The 12,183-nt window shown below is 36.6% G+C and overlaps 1 protein-coding gene across 2 annotated transcripts in view; it reads left to right on the top strand.

Moving 5' to 3' along the window:
- The window catches only part of heatr6 (HEAT repeat containing 6), a 105,642-nt gene extending 95,505 nt beyond the window's left edge, over positions 1-10,137 (top strand). For both annotated transcript variants that reach the window (XM_048252045.1, XM_048252044.1), the window contains 2 exons: positions 1,981-2,185; positions 9,383-10,137. In XM_048252045.1, the coding sequence (XP_048108002.1) occupies positions 1,981-2,185; positions 9,383-10,029 (852 nt within the window). In that variant the 3' untranslated portion in view covers positions 10,030-10,137. The remainder of the gene's footprint in view (positions 1-1,980; positions 2,186-9,382) is intronic.
- The last annotated feature ends 2,046 nt before the right edge of the window (positions 10,138-12,183 follow it).

Raw genomic sequence — 12,183 nt, 5'->3', positions numbered from 1 at the left:
TGTTAGTAAACCACACAAGCTTGCCAGCATTGTTCAACAAGCACATTCAATACAGTACAACTTAATTCACAAGCAAAGCAAATAGTTGTGTGCCCTGGAAATCAAGCACACACGTAAAGAATGTGTCATTTGTTTATGTAGCCTGAATGTTGGCAGTGCAGGACATACAGAGAGAAAAAAATGTTTGCCATGTTTGAGTGGATATTAAGGCTATATGTAGCCTAAATGTACCCCCCCAAAAAGCTAAAATTCAAGCCATTGTCTTTAAAATAAATTGTGTGTTTGACGTTTTAATCAAACTGCTAGCAGTGCAAAGCAGAAGCAGCAGATGACAATGGCTTGGAACATATATTATATGAAATAAAATATTTTGAATAAGCCAAATGAGAACACTAAAAGACATTGTTTCGATTTAACTCAATGAAATGAAAGAGCTCTTCTTAATATTTGATATTGTTGGTTGGATTAATACTGTTGGTTGGTTTAATACTGTTGCAAATGAAAAGTCGTTGTCCTAATGGGTCTCAACATGTCGCTCTCAAGCTACCAGTCGCTTGCCGCCCCCTTCTGAGCTTGCCAGAGGCTGAAGCTTTAGGCTACTACATTTAAACACAATTGTTGCCGCGAGGCATTCCAGCCTACGAATTTAATAAAAAAGTAAATCATGCATAATTAAAAAAATAACTAAATTTAGGCTACCGTAGGCCTACTTGGCTACGCAATAAGGTTTCCATTACAGCACAGCGCATGTTCAATGAATAAATGAAAGCGATTGCCTGTCTCGCAATAAACAGCGGGTGGAAATCCTGACACTTTCAACTACATGAAATTTTTAATAGTGAACCATCAAATACCCCCCAGATTTCAGTGCCTGCCAACATTTCGCAATATAATCAAACAGTCCAAAAATAAATTAAATCCCAAACAAAACGCATGTCTCACAATAAAACGCAGGTAAGAAATAAAGGCCTGCCTCGATTGCCTCGAGCTGCTAACTTTGTCACTTTGTTTAGCCAATTTTCATAAGCTAGGTAGCCTACAGATAACATCTGTCACTCTTAGGACTTGCAGGACTGTGTGTAACTAAGTGGAAGTGTACTGTAGAAGCGTCACCAAACACATAATTGATTTCATTAATTACTAAATACTAAATATTGAATGTTTGTCATGTTATTCTAAGTTTAGACTGTTTGGTCTACTTCAGTCTACCCCACTGTCGCTTATTTTGCATTATGTATTTTGTTATTATGTAATTCATTAACATTACTTTGTAGACATCTGAAGAGTTCAGATGCAAAACCCTCTAAATCCGTCTGACCACTTTTCTTTTAAATGAGCATTTAAATTCAGTCTCCTATAGGTTTTTGCCTATAAATCGATATTTCAGACCAGGAAAGGAGTGGTATTTAGTGGGTTTAGAAGTTAAATTATTTGATTAGCGTATACTATGTGTGGAGAGCATCCCCTCACTATCTTTATCTCATTTTTGACATAGGTGGCATTTAGAGGGTTTTGCATCTGAACTCTTCATCTCCTTTCACTTCATCATGAAAGACGGGATTTTTGTAAATTATTGTAAAAAAGGCCAAATTGATCTGATCAAAATCCAATTTATAAAAGCAGTAAAAGTGGAAATATCCAAGGGGGGTGTGAATACTTTTTATAGGCACTGTAATGGTGACATTGATGGGCTTTGACTGAAAGAGCACTTTGAACTTCATAATCAAAGTCACCGTTTGTTGTCAATGCATAACATTTCTGATAAAATGCAATATGACTTCTTGTTTAATAACATTAATAATCATTTTCATCACATGAATCGCTGCCATTATTGGTAGGAATAACAGGAGTATCAATTTTATAATGTATGCCAATCATTTAAAATGTGTCATATGGAAGAGGTTCCTCAGGAGTGTTGTGTTTTCAAATGTGTACTGCCACAGGAAATGAGAGTAAAGAATCTTCATAACTACTGTACAGGTGAAGAGCAATGCAGTGAGGGCTCTGGGAAACCTGCTGCATTTATTGCAGCCTCAGCAACTGAAACAGCCTGGGTTTGAGGAGCTACTGGAGCAGGCCATGTGTGTACTAGTGGATACAGTGCAAAGTGATGCCACCATGAAGGTCCGCTGGAATGCTTGCTATGCTCTTGGAAATGCCTTCAAAAATCCTGCTTTACCCTTGGGTAAGAGGGCTTATACACGCACCAAAAACTACCTGTAATGAAATGGAATTGCAAACAGACCCGCACTCTGATCAAAGAGTTCTTGATGCACAATTTGAGGCAATTTAATTCTAGACCATTTCAGAGCTGTATGTTGCCAGAAATGTTTGGTATGTAATGACATTTCCTTAAAGAATAATTGGTTACACTTTACTTGACAGTATCGACATAAGAGTGACATGACACTGTCATGAACGTGTCATAAACAAGTGATAAATGTTTTGACATAACGCTTCTGTTATTAAGTGTCATTCGTTTTTTTACGGTTACGTTTTTTTAGGGTTAAGGTTAGAGGTTCGGGTTAGGGTTCATGTGTCATGAAAGTGTCATGTGTTCATGACCGTGTCATGTCACTCTTATGTCGATACTGTCAAGTAAAGTGTTACCGAATAATTCTGTTTTATATAGTCCCATCCTTAGATTTCCTTAAATTGTATATTGATTTATGATGTCCAGATTAGGGCCAAACAGTAAATGTACCAAATATAGAACAAATATAGTACTTTGCCATATGATAACATCTTAGCCACCTTAGCATGTATTCTGTCACACTACTACAACAAAAAGTCCGATTTACACATTTAAGTGTTTATTTCATTATACTGTGTTTACTCGCGCCTGTATATTTCTCCTAAATTCACCAAAAGTTAGCATTCTAACCTTGCATGTACTACCGCGACCGTGATCCAAAACAGATCATGTGTAGTACCGTTGGAAACCTCTGTTTTTCCTGTATCATGCTATGTGATCCATATATGGACACTTCCTTTGTATTAGCAACCAATCGCAAAAGTTCAAAGTTGAGTCTAGGCTGAGAACGGAATCTCATTGGCTGTGTTTTAAGGCTGTTTTCTTAAAATGAGTTTCCTCTCCCACTCTGAGCACGAAATCTCCACTTCAGAAGCACTTATATACACCAAACTTTCTAGTCTTATGCTTAACTATATTTAGAAGATTTTTACAGAGGGGTTTGTGGATATATTATTCCAAGCCAGGTTTATATGACATTTTATGCCTAAAAACATGGCAAAAATCGATTTTTTAAGGCTATTGACAGCATATTCTGATTTACAGGATAACAAAAGTAGATATCCATAAATCCCTCTGTAATTTTTCCCCCATCTAATATGTGAACACAATTAAAAACATAATTTTGAACCTGGCTGTATCCAATGCTGAGATTTTGTGTTTTAAAATGTATGCAAATTAGCGCATATTTAATTAGATAATGCATAATTTGCATATGTAAACATTAAATTACAGAAAACTTGTAATATATTTTTTTGCCATATTAATATAAGTAATTAACTGGGGAAGTTTCATAGTGATATCTGCTAGTTAAAAATGTTACCTTATTCACCTGTAGTGTCTTGCCTTAAGCAAGATTGCACAAACTACTACCAACATAAGGGTACACACATTATCCAGTGCTGGATTATTCATACATCTGCAATGTATTCTCAAGCATTGTAAGCCTTTGTATTAATTTTTTTTTTTTTTTTTCTCAAAACAAAATGGTAAAAAGCACCTTACCCTCCAACCTTTCCCTCAAACATGAAAAATAGAGGTAATCTCTGATCTTATCTATCTATTTGGTTTGAAAGTGAATCTTTCATAGTGACATAGAACTTGACTCTTTAGTCTGTCCCCTTAAATCCAGGTAAAATAGATTCAACATCACACTTAACTTTGAACTGAACTGAACTTTTATAATACACTTCTAAAAATACTGATTGTAAAAAATGTTAGGATATTAGGATGATGGGGCAAAATGTTGAAAATGTTCCACCTCCCATAAAACAGATACATCAATTACACAGATGCATTTTCTAATATGATGAGAGAACAGGTGCATCTCAAAAAATATATATATATATATATATATATATATATATATATATATATATATATATATATATATATATATATATATATAGACACACACACACACACACACACATCAAAAATATTGTGGAGTTATTTTTTTTTTTTTCTGGTAATTTATTTTAAAAGGTGAAACTTTCATACAACCGAAATTCCAAAAAAAGTTGGGACATTTAAAATGCAAATAAAAACACAATGTGGTAATCTGCAAATCTTGTAAGTCCATATTTAGTGCAGAAAGGACATTGACAGCAAATCAATCAAAATGTTAAAAATAACAATTTTGACTATTTCATGGAAAATATAAGGACATTTTGAATTTGATGCCAGCAACACGTCTCAAAGTTGGGAAGGGAGCAACAAAAGGCTAGTAAAGTTGTGTAATGATAAGGACAACAAAAGGAAGAACATTTCACAACTAATTAGGTTAACTGGCACCATGATTGGGTATAAAAAGAGCATCCCAGAGATGTAGAGATATTCATCACACTGTGTAAACCTGTGTGGGCAAATAATTAAGGAATATAAGAATAATGCTTCTTAACATGAAATTGCATAGAATTAAGGGATTTTATCATCTACAGTATATAGTGTCATAAAAATATTCAGAGAATCCTGAGAGGGGACAGGGCTGAAAAACAGTATTAGATGGCCGTGGTCTTTTGGACCTCAGATGGTACTGCATTAAAGGTGCCATATGTAATGTCCGCCAAAAAATCAATTCATACTCCACATTCCATAAAAGATGGGGGCAGTATACCTCCAAAAGTGAGTTGGTCTACCTTAGAGTAACAACCGAGACACATGTATTGCAGTTTGGCTGGCTGTTATGTTGCCCGCATACCGCCTCCAATGGCCAAAACTGGTATTATGACACCTGTCGGGCTGTGGCTAGTAATTTAGCATGCTAATTCAGGTTGATATCTCTGCAGCACTATACCTTGTCATTTTTTTAATGACATCATCGCCCTTATTTCTTCTCATTCTTATGATGCGTGTAGCTCTTTTTACCTCAATTCTTACACATGGCACCTTTAAAACTAGGGCTGGGACGATTAGTCGATGTAATCGACTACATAAATTCGTTGATATGAATAATTTGCGTCGACTTGTTGCAATGTAGATTTATTAACGCATCCTTGATGACATATCCCGATTTAAACCAAAGATTCCAGAGCAGAGACGCAAGTCGCGAAAAACGACTTTGAAGTTTGTTGTTTTTTTTTCAAAATTAGTTATTTTCGTTTTTTTGCAGAATGTGGAAGTTGAAGTCCTAAAGAAGCTTTTCCATGTTTCAGATAACAGCATTGGTTGCTTTAAAAGTGTATATTTTGTCTTTGAAAATGGTTAATGGTAAATGGTTAAGTTTCAGGAAGTAAACCAGCGTTTGAATTGGGCGTGACTATTAGTGGTATTTTGTTTTGTCGGTCAATCAGCTGTTTGCTAGAAGTAACCTCATGGCTACTTACTGAACCAGCATGCTGTTTGTTTACAATTGGAATGGAAATGGACCAAGCACAGCGGATTGCAGATGACCTGAATCTGATGATGAAGGCGACTTCATTACATTGGAGAACATTGCTAATCTAGAGCTGACCTTAGCCGAAGATAATTAAAACGAGAAAGAATCTCTCGGTCTGGCAGCAGAGGAGCTAGATCGTAAGATTTCAGATGCTATTTCCACAGTTACATTTGACGGGGATAAAGTTTGTGTGTTAGAAACTTTATCCATTGCTACTAGCTAACGTAGGCCTACGGTCGTTAGCTATTGGCACCATAGGCTACTATCCAAAACCCATTACAGATAGTTTCGGTGGGCAATTCATTTGAATAATGCGAGAATGTCTTGTTTTGACTGATGGCAGGGTGCCTTGCATCGTGTGTGCATTCAAATTAACAGGGTTTGCAAACGTGATCTCATGTTTGTTTAGTTCGCGTTTTAGACTATTTTATCCATTGCTAAACCTGCTAAATCCATTGCCAACCTGGTGCCTTGCACTGGGGTGTTCATTCAAAATAACATGGTTTGCAAACATGATCTCATGTTTGTTTTAGACTACTTTATCCATTGCTACTAGCTGGTTCTGTAACCCATTACAGATCGTTTCGATGGGTCATTAGCACTGCAGGCTGACAGATCAGTGACCGTGAGGGGGAGGGTTGATCTTAATGTCATGTAAATGAGGACCATTGTGTTCCCCTCCCATGGATTGAGGGAGAAAGTAGTCAAATTGAAAAGCCTGATTTCTCAGCTTGTAGCTTTGAGATGTGTATACTTTAAAATGGCTACAACTTATTCAAATATTATCAGATCTCCATGAGTGAGACATCATTGGATAGCTTTGAAACTACACTTTCTGTGAATAACTCAAAATGTCTCTGGGGAGACTTGTGCCTGGTTTTGCCATGCCTGGTCACATATTTGTTGCAAGTGTTACAAAAAAGCAGTCTGTGCGATGGATGATTTACCAACATAACACTGTTGTGATACAGTTTTGTGTATGGCAATACAATGCGTGCGTGTGAAACTGACGCGCTTGTTTGTTTGTTTGTTTGAAGTACGTGTGTAGGCTATACTTATGTGAGAGAATCGATGTGCTTTGATTTCAACTTGATAGTGAGGCAGTCGACACAGGGAGCCATGATTGCAAATTCCGCAAAAATGGTTTTATTACCAAAAATCAATAAATTACTTTTTTAAATACATTTCTGTGCCCAAAATAAGAATATCTAAACAGAATACACATTAACCTCCGATGCAAACCTCCGACATGAACACACAGCAAGAACTAACAAAAGGAGACAAAGGGGAACTTAAATACAGATTGGCCAGACCATGAATAACTAAAGGGGGAACACGACAAAATCAATTAACTTTCAGACATTACCAAAACATTCAAAAAGATAACCACACATAATGCTAGCAATAAATAAATTACACAAATACATTTGGGCATAAACACACAAGAATCCAACCAGAAAGCTCCAGACAATAAACACAAAAAGGCTCCTCCTTCCCCCATGGCAAAGACGCGAAATGGATGTGGCCATAGATAATTTAAACCAGCGGAACGTGCCGCTCTGTCTTGACAGTCGGGAAGTCCGCCCGGACCAAATACCATGACGCACACAGCTCCCGGAGTCGTCTGCACTCAAACAGGAACGCCACAAACAAACACGATACATGGTAAATCAACAAAATGTGTTAAATAACAAACTTAAACTAATTAGTAACAGAACACAATTGATAAGTTGCGTGCACTCAACCACACAATCACGTACCGTTGAACTAAGCAATAAAGTCTGTATGTTGTATGAAATCAAAAGTCTATGTGTTGCATTTTTAATTGGTTGCCATGTAGTGTTGCTAAACGTAGAGTGTGCGTGAATATGAATGTAAATATGTAGACATCAAAATGTGTGAGCATATAATTATGAAAACATGAGATTTAATGAAAAAGGGAGAGTTAGTGTGTTCGGTGTGTGGCCGCTATGGCGACCATCACATTGATAATTGTAGTCTATGCAATTAAAAAGCATGTCCACTTGTGTGTAGTATCCAAACATTCCAACTAAAAATCCTACAACACCTTGAGAATTATCCTTCCAAGTCAAGCAAGAGATACTTTCGCTTTAAGCAAAACGTATCTTCCGACCGGGCCGAGGTGCATTCAGATCTCTGTTAGGCCTACTGTTAATGCTTCAGATTAGGCAAGCAGGCAGAATTATAGACAGAATACCAGTCGGCTTCTTCCCTACGTGGTTCTTCCGCAGTTTGAAGCTCTTTTTGGAGGAAAATAGGGTATAGTATGGAGTTGCAAACTGGATTTATAGATAGATAGAGAGATAGAGAGATAGATAGATACTTTATTGATCCCCAAGGGGAAATTCAAGAATATAGCCTTCTTCAAGTTTCCTTTTATCCTGTTTAGATTCCCTTCTTTATCACCACCAAAGCACCCCAGACCATCACATCCTATCTACTATATTTGACAAATGGAGTCAAACACTCCTCCAGCATTTGGTCTGCATTTTACAAATGCTATTTTTTGTGATCTTAGATTTGTCTATTCAGATCACTTTTTTCTGTCTTCTGTCGATTTTCCGTTTTCTTATGCTTGTATTTTTTTAATGGCCAGTCTGAGATATGGATTTACTCAACAATTCTGTCTAGAAGACCAGCATCCTGAAGTCACCTTTTCTGTTGATTTTGACACTGGTATTGACTGGTTGACTGGTGTTGAAACTGGTATGCTATTTAACAAAACTTCCAGGTGTGAGGCGTCTGTTTCTTAAACTACACACTGATGCATTTGTGTTCTTGTTCAGCTGTGCATTTAAGCATCAATCTGTATAGACCTATTTTAATCTAAATTAGATTCAATTTAATTTGAGACGATTTCATTTTGTGATGCCTTTTTATTTACATTTTAAGCAGAGACACTACAGGTGAATGGGGTAAAATTTTTAAATAATAGACATCACCATGAAACTTCCTCAGTTGATTACTTACACAAGTATGAAAAAAAAATGTATTACAAGTTTTTGAAATTTGAATGTTTAATTATGCAAATTAGGCACTAATTAAATATGTGCGATACAAAGGAAGTTTCCATATTTGGATTGCACAATGTCATGCAGAGCTTTCCAACGGTACTACACATGATGTTTCGCGGTAGAGAATGAAACGTTAGAAGGCTAACTTTTGATGAATTTAGGTGAAATATACAGGCGCGAGTAGACAAAATGTAATGAAATAAACTCCTAAATGTGTAAATCGGACTTTGTTGTTGTAGTAGTGTGAAAGAATACAATTGACCAGTGCATGAAAAAAACGATGTTTTCACCTGCCGTGTCTTGCCTTAAAGTAAACAATTGGCCAGTTTTTACCCCAGATCAGTCGCATTGAGATTTAAACAATTTTCCAACAATGAGCAAGCCCAAGACGCAACAGACAGAAAATAAAGTAATGATATTAATGGGAGCTACACTATACAAAATACAGATATGGAGCAGAAGATATGAACAAAAAAAAAAAAAAAAAAAAAAAAGCGAGACGATTTTTGAAAACATTTGCAACTTTCAGATTTCAGTAGTTTGAGTAAAGTGTTTACCTAAAAGGTGCATTGCTCGTAGAATTGTGACAGCCAGATATGCAAACAGTGACCAGGATTAAGGAAACCATGGTGTGGCATGTGTGAATGAGGTGGGGATTTGGTGGGTTATGAAGATTTAACAGCCAGTTTAACCTGTTCTATTGAATTTTTTTTACAGGCACAGCAAGCTGGTCAGCTGAGGCCTACTCTGCCTTGTCTTGTGTTGTGGTGTCTTGCAAGAACTTTAAGGTTCGCATTAAATCAGCTGCTGCCCTTTCAATCCCCTCCTCCCGTGCCAAATATGGCAGTTCTTGCCAGTTTGCTCAGATATGGATAGCAATTACGAAGGCACTAGAAAACAGCAAAGATGGAGTGGACTTTGTGGAATATCGTTACCATACCAGTTTGTGTGCTCAGCTCTGCCAAACACTACTGCATCTTCTCAATCTCTGTCAGCCACAGGACCTGGGGACAATACAAAGCTCAGTAACAGGCAGATTTGGGTCTACCCTAATGGGGTTTCTGGTAAATTATCTTGTTGATCATGAATCTGAGACAGAAAAGGAGGACAAAGAGGAGAGAGGAAAAAATAGTATTCAGGACAGGATGAACAAAATGATATGTGTATTGGGTACATTGAGGAAACTTTCTAAAGAAGAGGAGGGATGTAGTGCTGGTGCAGACAACATTATTGATTTTTTGGAGGGGGTAGTGAGAAGTTACAAGCAAACAATACTCCAAGTATCACTGTCTGGTCATCATTCTTTCCAAGATCAGACTAATCAAACAACAGAGGTCAGTGATGCTGTCCAAGCTAAGGTTTAGTTTTAAAGGTTTTTTTCTATAATTTTATCCCATGTACTTTAACGTGTATTCTGTACTATGTACCTTTTGAAACTTGAACATCATTGAATAAAGATGTTTTAGGGAATAGTCTCATGTGCAGCAAGTGATATTATTTTCTTTCATTTTCACTGTGTTTTTCATAGAAATATGGAAGCAAATAGGGCTACAGCTATTTATTATTTTAGTCAATGAGTATTCACAGATTATTTCATGAATTCATGTCATCTCTTTGTATAACAATGTATAGTATTGTATAACATCACTGTAAGCAATGTATAACATAATGATAATAATAGTTATACAAATAATAATATTTCTCATGCAAAATAACTACAACAAGCTCCATGTGTGTTGGCACTCCTGGTAAAGCTGAGTCCAGTATAGTAAGTATATACTTACTATACTTGACTCAGCTTTACCAGGAGTTACATTGCATTACATTGCTTAACATTAGGGCTGTCAATCGATTAAAAAAAATAATTAATTAATAATTAATTAATAATTAATAATTAATTACATACGCTGTGATTAATTAATCTAAATTAATCACATATATATTTTTTGCTGAGAAAGTATTTTAAATATTTAAATTCAAATGAATCATTGAATAATCGGCATTAGTGACATTAAAGTTCAAAAACTATTTTATTATTATTTTCACTGTTCAAATAATAATCTATGATATGACCTAATATGCTGAGAAAATAAATTCAAAAGTGCTTTCACATACAAGGCATTGCATGCCACAGATATAACCTAGGGGACACAATGAACAATGAACACTCCCATCAATGTCAACAATATTTCGGTCCATTGATGTGCGACTTTAGAGTTGACAAACTCCAGTGATATGCAAATTCCTTGCTGCAGATATTGCAGAAGACTTTATTTTAATCAACACTTTATTTTTGTCAACACCATCAGGCCATTTTTTAAAAGTAAATGTTCCAATCAATGATCTAGGCAGCACATTTTCTTCTCTCCTTCATTTTACAGTAATGGTTACTAACTAGAACGGCTCGGGGTCAAAGGTCATACGAAATCGATTAATCTGCGCTATTTTTTTTAATCAGTTATTTTTTCTCAAATTAATTAATCGAAATTAATCAATTATTTTGACAGCCCTACTTAACATACATTGCTTTTATATACTCTTGATCCCGTGAGGGGAAATTTGGTCTCTGCAATCCGTGAATTATTGAAACACTCAGCCCACAGTGAACACACACTAATCCCGGCGCAGTGAGCTGCCTGCAACAACAGCGGCGCTCGGGGAGCAGTGAGGGGTTAGGTGTCTTGCTCATGGGCACTTCAGCCATGCCTACTGGTCGGGGTTTGAACCGGCAACCCTCCGGTTACAAATCCGAAGCGCTAACCAGTAGGCCACGGCTGCCCCAAAACAAGGTATTAAAAAATATTGCTGTTTATTTTTGCTGAGGAAAAAAAAACTCATGCCACATTTATTAATTAAGATTTGGAAAATCTTATAAACAAAATGTAACTGAAACTCTTTTCCATTTAGATATCATCCTTTGCTAATCAGGGTGTCTGAACTTTCAAGCAGCAATCCATGACTTTTTTTGTTTCACTAAGGTATAAAAAATAAAGTGAAGTGCTGATAGATTGTTTAAAAGACATGTTAGGAAAAGTTATTGTCATTTAATTTGGATTCCAATAATTACATTTCGATCTTCCAAGTCCCATTATTGAGATGCATTGTATGCAGGGCCAGCGGAAGGCAATCCTGCGCCCTGGGCGAAATAGGAATATGTCGCCCCCATGTTCATAGACTGTGTGCCACTTTCGACTGTGTGCTACCTTTGCAGAAGCCCCTGGCTGCAGCGTGCAGATGGGGGCTGGTTTCAATGTGGGGGAGCTCAACGTTGCTACTTTCCAGCGCTTCTGGACCGCAAGGAAAGATAAAAAAAATTTGCGGGACAATTTCGATCAGGCCTCACGGAAAAAATGGTAGCCTACAATTAAGCAATTAGGCTTTTCACGTAATATAAACATATTATTACAGGCTATTAAACAGAAATCAGACTACCTATTTAATATGATGCCGTCTGTTAGGTGTGCATTTAAATGTGACATTAGGAACGCACTTTGAGTGTCGCTGTCTACATATCACCC

This window comes from Alosa alosa, chromosome 9 (assembly GCF_017589495.1).
Source record: "Alosa alosa isolate M-15738 ecotype Scorff River chromosome 9, AALO_Geno_1.1, whole genome shotgun sequence".
NCBI classification, from domain to species: Eukaryota; Metazoa; Chordata; class Actinopteri; order Clupeiformes; family Clupeidae; genus Alosa; species Alosa alosa.
Note: the sequence above shows the minus strand (reverse complement) of the source record. Positions and strands in the feature narration are given on the sequence as shown.